Source organism: Copadichromis virginalis, linkage group LG14 (genome assembly GCF_057382275.1).
Source record: "Copadichromis virginalis isolate Kocher_CV1m ecotype Utaka linkage group LG14, C_Virginalis_male_GT1.1, whole genome shotgun sequence".
NCBI classification, from domain to species: domain Eukaryota; kingdom Metazoa; phylum Chordata; class Actinopteri; order Cichliformes; family Cichlidae; genus Copadichromis; species Copadichromis virginalis.
This window is the reverse complement of record NC_140631.1, coordinates 10,250,453-10,267,672: the sequence shown is the minus strand read 5'-3', so window position 1 is coordinate 10,267,672 and position 17,220 is coordinate 10,250,453. Positions and strand designations below refer to the sequence as shown.

Below are 17,220 nucleotides of genomic sequence, written 5' to 3'. Positions count from 1 at the left end.
CCCCCAGGCCTCCCAGGATGAGCGGCATGGAACGCCCGCACCATGTCCCCGTCCAGGAGGGCCGCACGCGGGACCCAAGACCGCTCCTCAATGCCATAGCCCCCCCAATCCACCAGGTACTGCAAACCACGCCCCCTGCGCCTGACATCCATGATGCGCGAGACGGAGAAGGCCGGAAGGCCATCAACGACCCGGGCGGGTGGAGGGGGCCCGGAAGGAGGGCACAGAGGGCTGGAAAGACAGGGCTTCACCTGAGAGACATGAAAGACATTATGGATCCGCATGGTCCGGGGCAGCTTAAGGCGGACCGACACCGGGTTCACCAGAGAGTCAATCACAAAGGGACCGATAAAGGTAGGGGACAGTTTCCTAGACTCCGCCCACAGCGGAACGAATCGGGTCGACAGCCAAACTTCCTGTCTGGGCGCATAAACAGGCGCCGGGGTCCTACGGCGGTCTGCCAGGCGCTTGTTCCGCTCAGCCGTGCGGAGAAGGGCAGCCCGTGTGGCCCTCCAAGCGCGCCGACACCTCCGGACGTGCTGCTGGACAGAAGGCACGAAATGCTCACCCTCAACAGCCGGAAACAGAGGTGGTTGGAAACCCAGAGACGCCTCAAAAGGGGACAATCCGGTGGCCGAGGAGGTGAGGCTATTGTGGGCGCACTCAATCCAAGGGAGCTGCTCGCTCCAGGTGGTTTGATGGGTGGACGCCACGCATCGGAGGGCAGCCTCAAGCTCCTGATTGGCCCGCTCTGCCTGGCCGTTTGTCTGCGGGTGGAAGCCAGAAGACAGACTGACCTGAGCCCCCAGGGAGGAACAGAACTCCTTCCACACGCGAGACGTGAATTGCGGACCCCTGTCCGAGACTATGTCCGCCGGAATGCCATGGAGACGGAAGACCTGCTTTGTCAGGAGCCGGGCGGTTTCCAGGGCCGTGGGAAGCTTGGAGAGGGCGACAAAATGAGCCGCTTTAGAAAAACGGTCAACGATAGTCAAAATGACAGAGTTACCTGACGAACGTGGCAAGCCTGTGACGAAATCGACAGCTATGTGGGACCAGGGGCGGCTAGGCGTAGGCAAGGGCTGAAGGAGACCAGAGGGGGGTTGATTGACACAATTGTTCCGAGCACAGACTGAACAGGCCGCTACGTACTCCTGGACATCCTTGATGAGGGAGGCCCACCAAGCGAAGCGCCGAAGGAGTGAAACGGTGCGGAGGGTCCCCGGGTGGCAGGCGAATTTTGCTGTGTGCGCCCAATGTATCACCTGTGACCGGACAGCGGGGGGCACAAAGAGTAGTCCAGGGGGACCCGTTCTTGGGTCTGGTTCTGTTCGTTGGGCCTCCCTAATGGCCGATTCAACCTCCCACGTCAGGACCCCAATGACACACGAGGGGGGAATGATGGGAGAGTCCCGAGCGGTCTCCTTGGAGGCAGCGTACTGGCGAGAAAGAGCGTCGGGTTTGGTGTTGCGGGAACCCGGCCTGTAGGTTATGGTAAACTGAAACCTTGTGAAAAACAGGGCCCACCTAGCTTGGCGAGCATTAAGCCGTTTGGCTGACCGGATATATTCCAAATTCTTGTGGTCTGTCCAAACTACAAATGGCTGGGCAGCGCCCTCCAGCCAGTGACGCCATTCCTCTAGGGCGAGCTTAATAGCCAACAGTTCCCTGTCCCCAACGTCATAATTTTGTTCGGCAGACGAGAGACGGCGAGAGTAGAAGGCACAGGGATGGAGCTTGCCTTTCTGTTCCTGGGATAGAATGGCCCCCACCCCAGTGTCCGAGGCATGCACCTCCACAACAAACTGCAGGCCGAGGTCAGGATGAACCAGGATGGGTGCGGAGGTGAACCGATCCTTCAGGAGATTGAAAGCCTTTCGTGCTGACTCCTCCCAGCAGAAGGGAACCTTAGGAGACATGAGACGAGTTAGTGGGAGAGCCAGCCTACTGTAGTCACGGATGAAGCGTCTGTAGAAATTAGCAAAGCCCAGGAAACTTTGGAGTTGCTTACGGTCTGTCGGGACGGGCCAATCTACGACCGCCTGGACCTTAGCCGGGTCGGGCCTGAGGTTACCTTGTTCAATGATGTAGCCCAAAAATGAAACAGTGGTCACATGAAATTCACACTTCTCGCCCTTCACAAAGAGACGGTTCTCGAGAAGACGTTGCAAAACCAGCCGGACGTGGCGTTCATGTTCAGAGACGGAGCGTGAAAAGATGAGTATGTTGTCAAGGTAGACGAACACAAAGTGGTTAAGAAAGTCCCGAAGCACGTCGTTGACAAAGGCCTGGAACACGGCTGGGGCATTGGTTAAACCAAACGGCATGACGAGGTATTCGAAATGGCCCAAGTGTGTGTTAAAAGCCGTCTTCCATTCGTCCCCCTCTCGTATCCTAAACCAGATGGTACGCGCTACGCAGATCTAGCTTAGTAAAAACTGTGGCCCCTTGGAGCAGGTCATAGGCTGAAGTTAGCAGTGGTAGTGGGTATTTGTTCTTGATGGTGATATTATTGAGACCTCGATAATCAATACAAGGCCGTAGGCTCTTGTCCTTCTTAGCAACAAAAAAGAACCCGGCCGCAACAGGGGAGGATGATGGGCGGATCAGACCTGCGGCGAGTGACTCGTTAATGTACGTCTCCATGCTATCCCGTTCAGGCTGAGAGAGACTGTATAAGCGGCTGGTAGGAAGTGGGGCGCCTGGGAGGAGATCGATTCCGCAGTCGTACGGCCGGTGAGGGGGAAGAGAACGTGCTCTATCTTTACAAAAAACTTGCTCAAGATCGTGATAGACTGAGGGTACAGACGAGAGATCGGGCGGCTCAGATGGTGGGGGGTTACTCAGAGGGTTCGCGGGTGGAGTTGCGGCTTTTAGACAAGACATGTGACATTCCTCTCCCCACCCCAGAATGCTTTCCCTCCGCCAATCCAGGACCGGGTTGTGTAGAAGTAACCAGGGGAATCCTAAGACCAGCGGTGTAAGAGGAGCCTTAAACACAAACAGCTGCAACATCTCGGAATGGTTGCCAGAGAGGGTTAACGATATTGGCTCCGTAATATGGGTGATATCCGGGAGACGCTGCCCACTGAGGGCGGTAACTTGGAGTGAGTGAGGCAGCGGTTCAGTGTTTAATTTTAATTCCCGAGCAAGGGACTCGTCAATGAAATTCTGCTCTGCGCCTGAATCGATTAGTGCGTGGAGTGGATGAGAAACCGAACGAACCATTAGCTTAGCCGCAAGCATCAAGCGAGGGGGAGATGGTGAACAGGAAACCTCGCCCACCCGTACTCTCCCCTCTACTGGCGGGCGCGGTCTTTTGGCTGGTATGGACAGGAAACGGCCATATGACCTTTACGGCCGCAGTAGAAGCACTCACCAGCCCTCCAACGCCGTTGTCGCTCTTCCGGCGTTAATCGGGAGCGCCCTATCTGCATGGGTTGCTCACCCTCGTCTTCATAGTTCCGGTCCCATCCTCCCATTCCACTCGCCGTACCTCCGCCGGAAGCCGTCTCCTCTCGTCCCAGAGGCTTCTGGGAATTGTAGTCTCTAGTGCCGTGTCGCGCTCGTATGTTGTCATCCACCTTCACACAAAGGGTCATAACATCAGGAAGAGTAACAGGTAATTCCCTCATAACCAGCTCCCGTTTTAGCTTGTCACACAGGTTATTCAACAGAGTACTTATCAGTGCCGACTGCCCCCACCCGGTCTCCTCTGCCAGAGTCCAAAACTCAATCGAGTAGTCGGCCATGCTCCGTCTTCCCTGCTTCAAATTAAGCAGTTGGTGAGCCGCCGCTTCGGCCCCGGTGCCTCTCTCAAAGACATTCTTAAACTTAGCGAGAAAATCGGCATAGGTTATTTCAGGATCCGTTCTTAATACAGCCTGCGCCCAATTAATGCTTGACCACGTAGCAACTGAACAAAAAAAGCAATCTTAGCTGCATCGGTCTCATAAGTCCGCCGTAGCTGGTTGAACTGTAATGTCACTTGCGTTAAAAAACCCGCAGTCTTGCGGAACTCACCAGAGAATGGTTCCGGTACGGACAGCGACCGCTCTGGAGGCTCCGCATGGGCCGGCGGTGGAGGAGCGGAGGTCCCGGGCACAGAGGGCTCGTGAGCCGGTAACCGTGGAACAACGGGCGGAGATGTAGTCGGCGGGCTTACCAGCGGTATCTGTTGAGCGATGGCTTGAGTTAGCGCTGTCAGCTGCTGATTAATGTGCAGTAACATTTGTTCGTGGCGGTCCAAGATAGCCTCCGTGGAGATGACCGGCTGCTGGGTGGCTGAGTCCGCTGAGTCCATGGTGTGGCGGGATCGTTACTGTCACGACGTACGGGGTGGACTCACGCGCTGGACTCCGGGGATGATGCACACAAGGAAATTTATTGTAGAACAATGTCCAAAGAGAGAGTATATACACAGATATGAGGCAGTGCTATTTACAAGGGGGTGCGAGGCAGTGCTATGTACAAAAGGTGAAGGGGGCAGGGCTCCGGGGAAAATCCAGGGGAACACGCTCGTCTTACTCCACACAATCCAGACACGAATCCACTCGCACACCCGGGGAACAGTCCAGGGAATCTGTACACAAAGAGACGCTTGTTAAATGCTGAACACATACACTGCATGGGAAAATACTTGCTGGGGCGCTCGACTTTCACTGACGCGATTCTCGCAACGATCCAGCGAAGAACAGCCGTTGCTTCCCCTCTTAAATACCACACTGATAAGGCACAGGTGTTTCTTCCTCCGAGGGCGTGGGCCAAGGGCGTGAACCCATAATGAGTTCAGCCCTGGCGAGAAAGCGGAGAAGAGAGAGAGAGAGAGGACTAGAGAAAAAGAGGGGGAGACAGCTGATCAGCGACCAGCTGAACCCCCAGGCCGTGACACCTGTAGTACCCCCGACCTCTGCTCCCCCAGATTCTTCCTCAGGCTCGGTCAGACAGTCTGAGGTGAGTAGCCACAATTGCGGAGAACAGCACGCTCCACAGCTGATCAGCACTCTAACATCCATCACTTGCCATGCCCTGCTGAATCCGGACCAGTCGCTAATGCTCAGCTTGCCATATTCAGGCCATGGTGTTAGTGCTTCCTTGAGTCATTGTCAGGGCGCCAATGCAAAAAGGGGGGGTAGATGTGGCCGGATGGGTTGTGTGCGTCTCTCTCGCTGGTTCTTTGCTTGCTCGCTTCACCTTCTCTCCCTCTATTTCCGATACACTCGCTCCTTGTATCATGTGATTGGGATAATTAGGAACCCACCTGCATATTGATTACAGGGTGGTGACTGTCTGTATAAAGGGAAGCCGTTTTTTTTGTTGGTTCATTCCTCCCGAGCTTCTGGCGCAACACAGCAGTAAATGCTGGCCTATTGTTTAATTTACCGAGGCGATCAGATAGTGTGGCCCGCTACAGCACGGCTGTTTCTCTTTTCTTTACTCCAGCCATGGTGGAGAGACGCGTTTGAGTTGCGTCCACCGTGCAGTACAGCGCCTCCAGTCTTGGGGTAAGCCGCTTATATTATAGCTGCTTGTATTTGTAAATCAGAAGATTAAGGAGGAGCCAGCTGAGGTGGTTCGGGCATCTGACAAGGATGCCCCCTGGGCGCCTCCTGGGTGAGGTGTTCCAGGCATGTCCCACCGGGAGGAGGCCCAGGGGCAGACCCAGGACACGCTGGAGAGATTATATCTCTCGGCTGGCCTGGGAACGCCTTGGTATTCCCCCGGACAAGCTGGAGGAGGTGGCTGGGGAGAGGGAGGTCTGGGCCTCTTTGCTTAGGCTGCTGCCCCCGCAACCCGACCCCGGACAAAGCGGATGACGATGGATGGATGGATGGAAGATTAAGGTTATCTTTGCCCTTTTGTTTGTAGGGTTTGATTGCTGCCGCACCCTCTCAGGGACCAACTGCCTGATTTTAAGCGAAGAATCGAGACGCCTGCCTAGCTGCTGTCTTGTCTTGTTTTGCTTTGTGTTCCGTTCTGTTGGCTGTCCAGTTTTGTTCCTGCTACTTTGCCTCGCCTCGCCCCTGGGGGCTTTGGGTCTCACTCTAAGCCCCTTCTAGACTATTGTTTCACTCCAGCTTTTGCGGCTGGCTATGGCGATCCTCAGCTGGATATCGGGCTGGTGCTACAAAACTGGTACTGCCTCCCCTTTTTCTCCCAGTTGTGGAGAGTTGCATGAGACTGAGTGGGGCTACGGGCAATCAAAACCTGCACCAGCTGTGGGCTGGCTCGCAGAGTCGAACTGAGGATCTACCAGCGGCCGTGGCAAAATTCCCCCCTGGTGGTACTGTCATTTTATTATTTCTTTCATAACCCCGCCAACCACTTGGTTACACTAGATAGACTTTGGTAAACAGGTATTACAAAGGGGTCATATATAAAATTTAAAAATTACCTGTTTCTCAAGTATCTTTGTGACTCTCTTATTGTACTTACATTATAATCAATCAGCTCCCTTTTGTCAACTTAAAATATATTTACAGAACTATTTTTGCATTTGTTGCAATTTCAGCTGTCCTCTTGGCCAGATTACTCTTAAAAGAGACATTTTTAATGTACCCCGCCTCTCGCCCTATGACAGCTGGGATAGGCTCCAGCGACCCCTGCGACCCTGAAAAGGATAAGCGGAAGCGAATGGATGGATGGATGCACAAATGAAGGATACATAAAACTCACTGCCAAAAACTGATTGCGGCTTCTACCTTATTACAGGAATGTTGTTTATTGCTCAAGACGATGTGATGTTATTAATGAGGGATATATTTGACATATGTTTCACATATTATACACCAAAAGTTATTTATAACAGTTTAAATACAAGCAATAAGTTTTTGGCAAATACCGGAAATCAGTTTTTGGCAGACAATCACTTTTTGGCACAAAACCAGCTGTATGCATACAGCAACCGTGTGTGAAAAGTGGTCAGTAAAGAGATGCTGAAAAGCATGTACAGTGGGGCAAAAAAGTATTTAGTCAGCCACCGATTGTGCAAGTTCCCCCACTTAAAATGATGACAGAGGTCAGTAATTTGCACCAGAGGTACACTTCAACTGTGAGAGACAGAATGTGAAAAAAAAATCCATGAATCCACATGGTAGGATTTGTAAAGAATTTATTCGTAAATCAGGGTGGAAAATAAGTATTTGGTCAATAACAAAAATATAACTCAATACTTTGTAACATAACCTTTGTTGGCAATAACAGAGGTCAAACGTTTACTATGGGTCTTTACCAGGTTTGCACACACAGTAGCTGGTATTTTGGCCCATTCCTCCATGCAGATCTTCTCGAGAGCAGTGATGTTTTGGGGCTGTCGCCGAGCAACACGGACTTTCAACTCCCGCCACAGATTTTCTATGGGGTTGAGGTCTGGAGACTGGCTAGGCCACTCCAGGACTTTCAAATGCTTCTTACGGAGCCACTCCTTTGTTGCCCGGGCGGTGTGTTTTGGATCATTATCATGTTGGAAGACCCAGCCTCGTTTCATCTTCAAAGTTCTCACTGATGGAAGGAGGTTTTGGCTCAAAATCTCACGATACATGGCCCCATTCATTATGTCCTTAACACGGATCAGTCGTCCTGTCCCCTTGGCAGAAAAACAGCCCCATAGCATGATGTTTCCACCCCCATGCTTCACAGTAGGTATGGTGTTCTTGGGATGCAACTCAGTATTCTTCTTCCTCCAAACACGACGAGTTGAGTTTATACCAAAAAGTTCTACTTTGGTTTCATCTGACCACATGACATTCTCCCAATCCTCTGCTGTATCATCCATGTGCTCTCTGGCAAACTTCAGACGGGCCTGGACATGCACTGGCTTCAGCAGCGGAACACGTCTGCCACTGCGGGATTTGATTCCCTGCCGTTGTAGTGTGTTACTGATGGTGACCTTTGTTACTTTGGTCCCAGCTCTCTGCAGGTCATTCACCAGGTCCCCCCGTGTGGTTCTGGGATCTTTGCTCACCGTTCTCATGATCATTTTGACCCCACGGGATGAGATCTTGCGTGGAGCCCCAGATGGAGGGAGATTATCAGTGGTCTTGTATGTCTTCCATTTTCTGATGATTGCTCCCACAGTTGATTTTTTCACACCAAGCTGCTTGCCTATTGTAGATTCACTCTTCCCAGTCTGGTGCAGGTCTACAATACTTTTCCTGGTGTCCTTCGAAAGCTCTTTGGTCTTGGCCATGGCGGAGTTTGGAGTCTGACTGTTTGAGGCTGTGGACAGGTGTCTTTTATACAGATGATGAGTTCAAACAGGTGCCATCCATACAGGTAACGAGTGGGGGACAGAAAAGCTTCTTACAGAAGACGTTACAGGTCTGTGAGAGCCAGAGATTTTCCTTGTTTGAGGTGACCAAATACTTATTTTCCACCCTAATTTACGAATAAATTCTTTACAAATCCTACCATGTGAATTCATGGATTTTTTTTTCACATTCTGTCTCTCACAGTTGAAGTGTACCTCTGGTGCAAATTACTGACCTCTGTCATCATTTTAAGTGGGGGAACTTGCACAATCGGTGGCTGACTAAATACTTTTTTGCCCCACTGTACATGCAAACATCATCGGGTCTGCCGTAGTATGTTTACAATGGGACTTCTGCTCCCGAACCTCTGCACACAGCGTCTGTAAATCGGGGCTGTACGAATTCACTTTCATCTTTACGCAGGACTGTAAGTTGTCATCTGTGAGGCGTGAGCGGTGTTTGTTTTTAACATAGTTCACGGTGGAGAATAGCTGCACTTCAGCTAAATACATCTAATTTATTTTCCCAAACCACACGGAGCCACAGTATAAGGACTAAAGAGCCGCATGCGACTCCGGAGCCGCAGGTTGCCGAACCCTGTGCTGGGGCAATCTGATTATTTCAGACCTGCTGTTGGTCATTATCATCTCTTACTTTCATCTTGCCATAATTCATATCCTAATCAGTAGAGTTGTTAATATCAGCTGGTGTGTCATGTGTTGCATTTGAAAACAGCAAACTTAATTTACGTCAGCAACCACAACCAGAGTTTCCTGTTCCATGCTAGCTCTCCTCACGTAGCACAGATGAAGAGCACATAAGGACATGTTCACTGCTTGGCTGCAATACTTCATAAAGGACCAAAAAGAACGTCTTTTCTCATCATGAACACATCAAACAGCACCACAGAAGGTGAACAGGTTTATGCTTGGGTCTTTGGCTGCATTATGGTGATAGGTCTACCTCTCAATGCAGTCGCACTGTGGATTCTTCTTTGCCGCCACAACCTCAAATCACCAAACGTTGTCTTTGTGGTCAACCTGGCATTCTCAGACCTGCTACTCATCATCTCTTTACCCATGAGGATCTACTTTCATGCCACAGGCACCTGGCCTCTGAGCAATATGGCGTACCTCATTATTACGATGCTCTGGCTGTGGTTTATCCTCTGAGGTCACGCCATTTAAGAACCTCGTCCAATGCCTGGAAAGGAGCAGCATCCGTCTGGAGTTTTATGCTGGTGGTGAATATCCCAGAGAGTTTGGACTTTCTAGAACATTTGCAGAACCACACTCAACCTACCTGTTTTAAATCTTATGGCTCTTACGAGCTTTTATTGAGTAAAACTCGATTAGCAATTATTTACCTTCAGATTGTGTTACTGGTCACAATGCTAACAGTCAACATTGTTTGCACCGTTATGGTGTCTTGGACTCTGCACAGACACCTTATGCTGGTCTTTGTCATGAACTTGGTTTTGTTTGCCATGTTCCATGATCCTCTGCTGTATTACTTTTCTTTTGACTCCTTTTGGAAGAAAATGGAAGATGCAACGAAGGGAGGAGAAATGTAGATGCTAGACATGAATTTTTTTCTTTTTTTTTTTTGGTGAACTAACTTGTTATTGCACAAAATGCTCATTTAGTTCAAGCATAATATCCCAATTCCTAAGTTCTGAAACTGAGCTTATTGTACTATTGTGTGTCTTTTGACTTGCCTCTCTCTGCTTTCTTGTCTTTCCACTCACCCCAAAATGATTTGTGGCAGATGGCTGCCCTCCCTGACCCTGGGTTTGTAGGAGGTTTCTTCCTGTTAGAAAGGGACTTTTTTTCTACCCACTGTTACCACAGGTTTGATCAGAGTCATGCAATTTTGGGGGTTTCATTCTAATATTATTTTATAATATAAAGCACCTTTGGGTGACTGTCGTTGTGAATTGGTGCTATATAAATAAAATCGAACAACATTTTCACCAGTAACTCAACAATAATTGTCAGTTAAATGTACTTGTGAAGCTTAGGCAGTGGGATACATAGAGAAAAGACTTGTTAGCTTCACAGTTTCATAAAATTATTCTTTAAATATAAAGCTTCAGGACTGTAGCTGATTTATTGTACATTTTGTACACTTGACGACTGAGGAAACAACCTGTCTTTATCTGCTGGAGAGTTTAAAAAAGACCTCCGGAAGTCCATACCGCAGAACAAGATACTGTCAAGCACGTAAAACAAACCACATTGTAAGTGAAACTTTTTAACTCTTCACACACTGTTCATCACAATGCTCTTTAACAACATCCTCTCAGTGAAAACTTCATCCCCGTCATCAGCTTGGAACATCTGATGGCTCTGGTTTTTCCTTTGACGCCATGCCATCTTAGACCCTTGTCCTGTACCTGAAAAGGATCTGCGCTCGTCTGGCTCATTTTGCTAGTAGAGAAACTACAGACGATGTGAGGTTTTGAAAGCGTTTGAACAATCTTGAATTTCTCAAGGCTCTAAGAGTCATAAAAAGGTTAATCTGCATCATCAAAGCTTTAAATAGCAAAAGAATCTAGGCTGTTTTATGAGAATTCAGTCACTTTTTGCTAATTATTTGTAACATTTTATGAAATAAGCTTATTTGTGAAAAACAGGAAGTCTCAAGTTTACATGTCTCTATGCAAAATCCAAATCGAGAGCTCATAACACAACTACTGGAAAAAACAGGAAATAGCTGGCTCCGTAACTGGGGAAACACTTTTGTGCGTTGGTATAGACCTGCAGCCTGTTTGGTTTGTCTTTTTCATGGTAAAACTAGTTTATAGCTGTAAAATAGTAAAAAACATTGTAAAAATTTGCAACTGGTTTTAATGCTACCTGTTTTTCATTGGGAGTTGGGAAAAATACAGCTTTTACAGTTAGCCTAGGCCACGGATGTTAATAGTATTGGTTCTAAATGTTGTCAGATTGTATAAAAAGTATGTTTGTTATTTGTCAAACACGATATTTCATTTAAAAATGTTATAACTATTAACGTCAGCGGCCACGATCGAATTGCACCACCAGATTTCCTGTTGCAATATTTCACACTCCCTAGTCTAATCTACCCTCACGTCACACAGATAATCATCAGAGAGTGGAAGGTTTGCTGCTCAGCTGCAATTCAGTTAATAAGGAGGCAGAAACTTCATCATGAATGCATCAAATGTCACTACAGAGGACAGGGTTTACGCTGGGGTCTTTGGCTGCATTATGGTGATAGGTCTGCCTCTCAACGCAGTCGCACTGTGGATTCTTCTTTGTCGTCACAGCCTCCAATCGCCCAACGCTGTCTTCATGGTCAACCTGGCAGTATCAGACCTGCTGGTCATCATCTCTTTGCCCATGAGGATCTACTTTCATGCCACCCGCAGATGGCCTCTGAGCAATAAGGCGTGCCAATTCATCACAATGCTTTTTCGCAACAACCTATGCTCCAGCGCCTTCTTCATTACTTTCATCAGCGTGGACAGACTTCTGGCTGTGGTTTATCCTCTGAGGTCACGCAATCTTCGAACTTCATCCAATGCCTGGAAAGGAGCAGCAGTGGTCTGGCTATTTGTGCTGGTATTGAATGTTCCAGAGACTTTGGACTTTCCAAAAAGTGCCAACGACAGTTGGTGTTTTGATTTCAGTCCTGAAAGGAAACCAGGTTTAACTAAAGGTATAGCAAATGTATATCTTGTGTTAATAGTCGCAATGCTAGCAGTCAACATTGTGTGCACCGTTATGGTGTCTTGGGTACTGCACAGACATCTCAGTGACTCTGCAAAGGTCAGCAACAAGATGAACGTAATGCTGATATTTGTCATGAACTTGGTTTTGTTTACTATCTGTTTCCTACCTTTGTCAGTAGGTGTAGTTACAGTTAAACCTACTGAATTAAAGCCATTGATATGTCTTAGTGCTGTGAACTGTTGTCTAGATCCATTCTTATATTACTTTTCCTTTGATGGCTTCTGGAAGAAAAAAGAAGATGCGGATCCGCCAAGAGAGCAGTAACTTTAGGACATGCTATTTCAACTTATAATTCCAGTCACATTAAGGTTTTCCAATTTTCCAAAAAAAAGTGATTGTGTGTGTGTGTGTGTGTGTGTATATATATATATATATATATATATATATATATATATATATATATATATATATATATATATATATATATATATGAAACCAGAAATATAAAGCATCTTGCAGCATTGAACAAAAATTGATAAGAACTACTTGTTAAACAGTTTATTACAAGTTCTACTATGAAATTTGATCCCTGGCTTTTTATTCCTTAATAACCATTCGTGTCAATTATTTCTAAACTTTGTTTGATCTTATAAAACTATGTTAGTTTTTTTGTATAAGAAGATATTAATTAATAAAAAATTCTAAACCATGTGAAAAACAAATTGTTTTATTCTTTTACGTAAGTAATATGACTGTTAGAATCAGAATCAGAATCAGAATCAGAATGGGTTTATTGCCAGATGTTGAGGTTTACAACATTAGGAAATTGCTGCGGTGCTTCAGTGCAGACAATAAGAATTAAAGTGCTATGTAGAAAGAAAGATATGTGCATGAGATATACATGAGATATATACATGAGAATAAGAATTATGAGTGCTACGTAGAAAGATATATACATGAGTGCAGGTGGTGATCAGTGCCAAACATGAAATGATGCAGTGACACAGCGTAGGGTCATGTGTTAGTGGCGGGGACAGTCATGTGGTTATTGTTCATGTGTCCAACAGCAGAGGGGAAGAAACTGTTCTTGTGGCGAGAGGTTCTGGTGCGAATGGACCGGAGCCTCCTGCCTGAGGGGAGCAGGTCAAACAGACTGTGTCCAGGGTGAGAAGGGTCAGCTGAGATCCGGGCTGCACGCCGCAATGTCCTGGAGGTGTACAGGTCCTGCAAAGATGGGAGTCTGCAGCCAATCACCTTCTCAGCAGAGCGCACAACACGCTGCAGTCTCTGTTTGTCCCTGATAGTGGCTCCAGCGTACCACACGGTGATGGAGGAGGTGAGGATGGACTCGATGATTGCAGTGTAGAATTGCATCATCGTCCGTGTTGGCAGGTTGAATTTCTTCAGCTGCCTCAGGAAGTAGATTGTATCATTACATTTCCTGTTGCAATACTTGACTTTTTAACCTCTCCAGTCATCTCACTTGACACAGCTAAAGACCACAGAGATACATGTGTGAGTGTTGTGCTCAGCTGCAGTTTTAATCAAGGGCATGTATACATTTCTTTTATCGCCATGAGCTCATTAAACATTCACTATGGCCGCACAGGTTTATGCTGGGGCAATCTGATTTTTTCAGACCTGCTGTTGGTCATTATCATCTCTTACTTTCATCTTGCCATAATTCATATCCTAATGAGTAGAGTTGTTAATCACAGCTGGTGTGTCATGTGTTGCATTTGAAAACAGCAAACTTAATTTACGTCAGCAACCACAACCAGAGTTTCCTGTTCCATACTAGCTCTCCTCACGTAGCACAGATGAACAGCACATAAGGACATGTTCGCTGCTTGGCTGCAATACTTCATAAAGGACCAAAAAGAACGTCTTTTCTCATCATGAACACATCAAACAGCACCACAGAAGATGAACAGGTTTATGCTTGGGTCTTTGGCTGCGTGATGGTGATAGGTCTACCTCTCAATGCAGTCGCACTGTGGATTCTTCTTCGCCGCCACAGCCTTAAATCACCCCACGCTGTCTTCATGGTCAACCTGGCATTCTCAGACCTGCTACTCATCATCTCTTTGCCCATGAGGATCTACTTTCATGCCACAGGCACCTGGCCTCTGAACAATATGGCGTGCCTCATCATTACAATGCTCTTTCGTGACAACATCCGTTCCAGCGCTATGTTTATCACCTTCATCAGTGTGGACAGATTGCTGGCTGTGGTTTATCCTCTGAGGTCACGCCATTTAAGAACCTCGTCCAATGCCTGGAAAGGAGCAGCATTCGTCTGGAGTTTTATGCTGGTGGTGAATATCCCAGAGAGTTTGGACTTTCTAGAACATTTGCAGAACCACACTCAACCTACCTGTTTTAAATCTTATGACTCTTACGAGCTTTTATTGAGTAAAACTCGATTAGCAGTTATTTACCTTCAGATTGTGTTATTGGTCACAATGCTAACAGTCAACATTGTTTGCACCATTATGGTGTCTTGGACTCTGCACAGACATCTCAGTGACTCTGCAAAGGTCAGCAACAAGATGAAAGTTATGCTGATCTTTGTCATGAACTTGGTTTTGTTTGCCATGTTCTTACCTGTGCCTATAGGAATGGCTGCACATGGCAAAGAAATCATGCCGCTGGTGTGTCTTACTGTTTCTAACTGCTGTTTGGATCCTCTGCTGTATTACTTTTCTTTTGACTCCTTTTGGAAGAAAAACGAGAACTGTAGATAAAAGACCTGCTATTTCCAAAAGTTGGTATTAGATTTACAATGGGATCTATATTTTTTAAGAGGAACAACGTGTTTGTTCACAAACTTTTCTGTAGTTCAACAATTTGTATGGCTTCACCAATAAACCAACATTAACATGTTTGTGAAGCTTTGCGTGTGAGACAGATGGTGAAAAGGCTAGTTGAAGTAGTGGTTTCGTGTTTCATTTAGACCTATGCTGCAGCATGACAGCGTCAACCACCAAAAGAATGGTTGCTGTATTAGAAACTGAAGCTTAAAAAAGACAGCTGCAAAGCTTTTTTTAGTTTACACATTCAAGAGGTTACTACTTGTTGTCAGCTTAAGAACTTCAAGCAATATCCTTTGTTAATTTTTTCACTTTTAGTTTGACTATTTGGATCTATTCATGTGCAAAGTTTAGTGCGCTTCTGTTATTTTTCTCCTAAACCCTTCTCTTGGATGATTTTTCTAAAAAAGAAAACAAAAACAAAAACAAAACTAACTGCTTGTCTTTTTCAAGTAGTTGAAAAAGACAGTGTGAGAAAAGGGTGTTGATTGAGAGCCTATTTTACATTTTGCTCATTGTTCAGTTGAGGAAGCAGACTGTTTTCATCTGCTGGAGAGCTAAAGAAAAAAAAACATCATGGTTTGTCCTCCGGAAGTCACTGCTGCAGTACAAGATACAGTAGGGCACAGGTTACAAACCACATTTTAACAGAAATGTTTCAACTTTTCATTGCAAGGCTTGTTCAATACAACATCGTCTCCTATGCTGCCTTTAGCAGCTTGCAACATCTGCTCGCTGTGGTTTATTCTCTGAGGTCAACTTCAAACCTATTTCTGTGTCTGAAATGGAGCTGCACACGCCTGGCTGATCTTGCTGGTGGGGAAAATCACAGAGGGTGTGAGGTTTCGAAAGCAGTTAGGCAATTTTGAACTTTCTCAGGGCTCTAAGCATCATGAACAGATTCTTGCTGCAACATCAAAGTGTCATAATTTGGCTGTGGAGTGGGCATGGAGTGGACCCACGTGCAGGACATATTGCTGATGCTAACCTAAACTGATACTAACTCAGGGAAGTAAGAAATCGGGAACTTATAAACTAAGGAACTACGAGGAAAATGGGGAACACACAAGGCAAATGACACACAACATTAAGGGACAACATGACAAAGAATTGAGGAGAATTTAGAGCGTAAATACACACGAGGTTGCAAAGCAGAGTGGATTCACCTGGGGAACACAGCTTGGCAGAATCTAACTAGTGTGACAAGGGGAAGCAAAACTAAACATGACACACATGAGACGGGGGACTGTCAAAACAGAACAGGAAACATAATACTGAGACAGAGACAAAGACACAGACGAAAAGATAAACAGACACAGAGACACGACTTACTTGACATAACTAAACAGCGAGACCAGAAAACAACAGAGAGAGATTATAGACAGAGAGACATAGGACACAACTGGGGAACAAACAGCGATCACAAAGAGAACTAACAAAATTATAATAAACAAAAGCTAGAAAAGGCACAAAAACACTAAAGTGTGTGCCTGAGGCAAAAAAAAAAAAAACCCTAACCCAAAACTACCATCAGAAGACTAAAGACCTAAATATAAATCATTTCTTAAAAGCAAATCATTAACTCAAAAGAAAAACTCAAAACCGTGGATCCAGGACCTAAGGACCCTGACACAAAGTTTCAAACGCAAAAAAAACAAAACAATCCAGGCTGTTTTATTCAGTATTCATGCACTAATTAGTACATTCACTAATAATTTAAAACATTTTAGGAAATAAGCTTACTTGCGACAAACATGATGTCTTAAGTTCAAAATTTTATGGCAAATACAAATACAGAAGCATAAATATGGTACAAAAACTGGAATAGGAGAGACACCCATTTAGTATTAAATGTAAAAATGATCTAAATGTTTGGCCCTGTGGGAAACACTTGTTTGTTTTCTTGCAGAACCACAGCATGGGTTGGTTGGTTTTTTTCTACTTGCTGCTAAAAAAACAGAAGAGTCAAACTCAGCACCTTCTTGTTGTGAGGTAACGGTGCTAACCACTGTGTCACCGTACCCCCCCCACAAAATATACAAACATTTTTCATATGCAATATGAACTTGACTGTTAATCAGCTTATATCACCATAAATAACCATAGTAAAATTTCCATAATTGATAACCTATTGCAATAAGCCAGCCACAGAGTGCTGACCCACACAGGTGTGCACACGGGCATACGCTGTTCATAGACACAAACTACACCTATCTTGGCTGCTACCTCAAAGCACATTGTGCGCTATCGGTCTTTAGTATTTACTGTTATTCCCATATGGAAAAGAAATAGAAAAAACTTATAAAAGACTTGCATAAGATTTGGCTTACTTCATATAGTGAATCATGTAAGGCTTATATGATTTACTCATGAAAGTGGCCACTTTCACATTACTTTCATATATTGTTTTAGTAAGTATCCAAAACATACAAGTTTCATTTATATAATTTTTCAAGGGAT

The 17,220-nt window shown here is 45.9% G+C and overlaps 2 protein-coding genes and 1 pseudogene across 2 annotated transcripts; all 3 read left to right on the top strand.

Annotated features, from left to right (window-relative positions):
• Positions 1 to 9,023: 9,023 nt before the first annotated feature.
• On the top strand, positions 9,024 to 10,215 carry LOC146693409 (lysophosphatidic acid receptor 6-like; annotated as a pseudogene).
• Positions 10,216 to 10,379: 164 nt separating this feature from the next.
• LOC146693408 (lysophosphatidic acid receptor 6-like) lies at positions 10,380 to 12,384 on the top strand. The gene has a single exon (XM_085478781.1). It carries the CDS (start codon positions 11,423 to 11,425, stop codon positions 12,269 to 12,271), a length of 849 nt encoding a protein of 282 aa, XP_085334907.1. The 5' UTR covers positions 10,380 to 11,422; the 3' UTR covers positions 12,272 to 12,384.
• Positions 12,385 to 13,424: 1,040 nt separating this feature from the next.
• On the top strand, positions 13,425 to 15,366 carry LOC146693407 (lysophosphatidic acid receptor 6-like). Its single transcript, XM_085478780.1, has one exon. It carries the CDS (start codon positions 13,846 to 13,848, stop codon positions 14,692 to 14,694), a length of 849 nt encoding a protein of 282 aa, XP_085334906.1. The 5' UTR covers positions 13,425 to 13,845; the 3' UTR covers positions 14,695 to 15,366.
• Positions 15,367 to 17,220: the final 1,854 nt, after the last annotated feature.

Coding starts and splice junctions, on each gene's coding strand:
- LOC146693408 (XM_085478781.1), top strand. CDS start 11,423: ATGAATGCATCAAATGTCACTACAGAGGACAGGGTTTACGCTGGGGTC.
- LOC146693407 (XM_085478780.1), top strand. CDS start 13,846: ATGAACACATCAAACAGCACCACAGAAGATGAACAGGTTTATGCTTGG.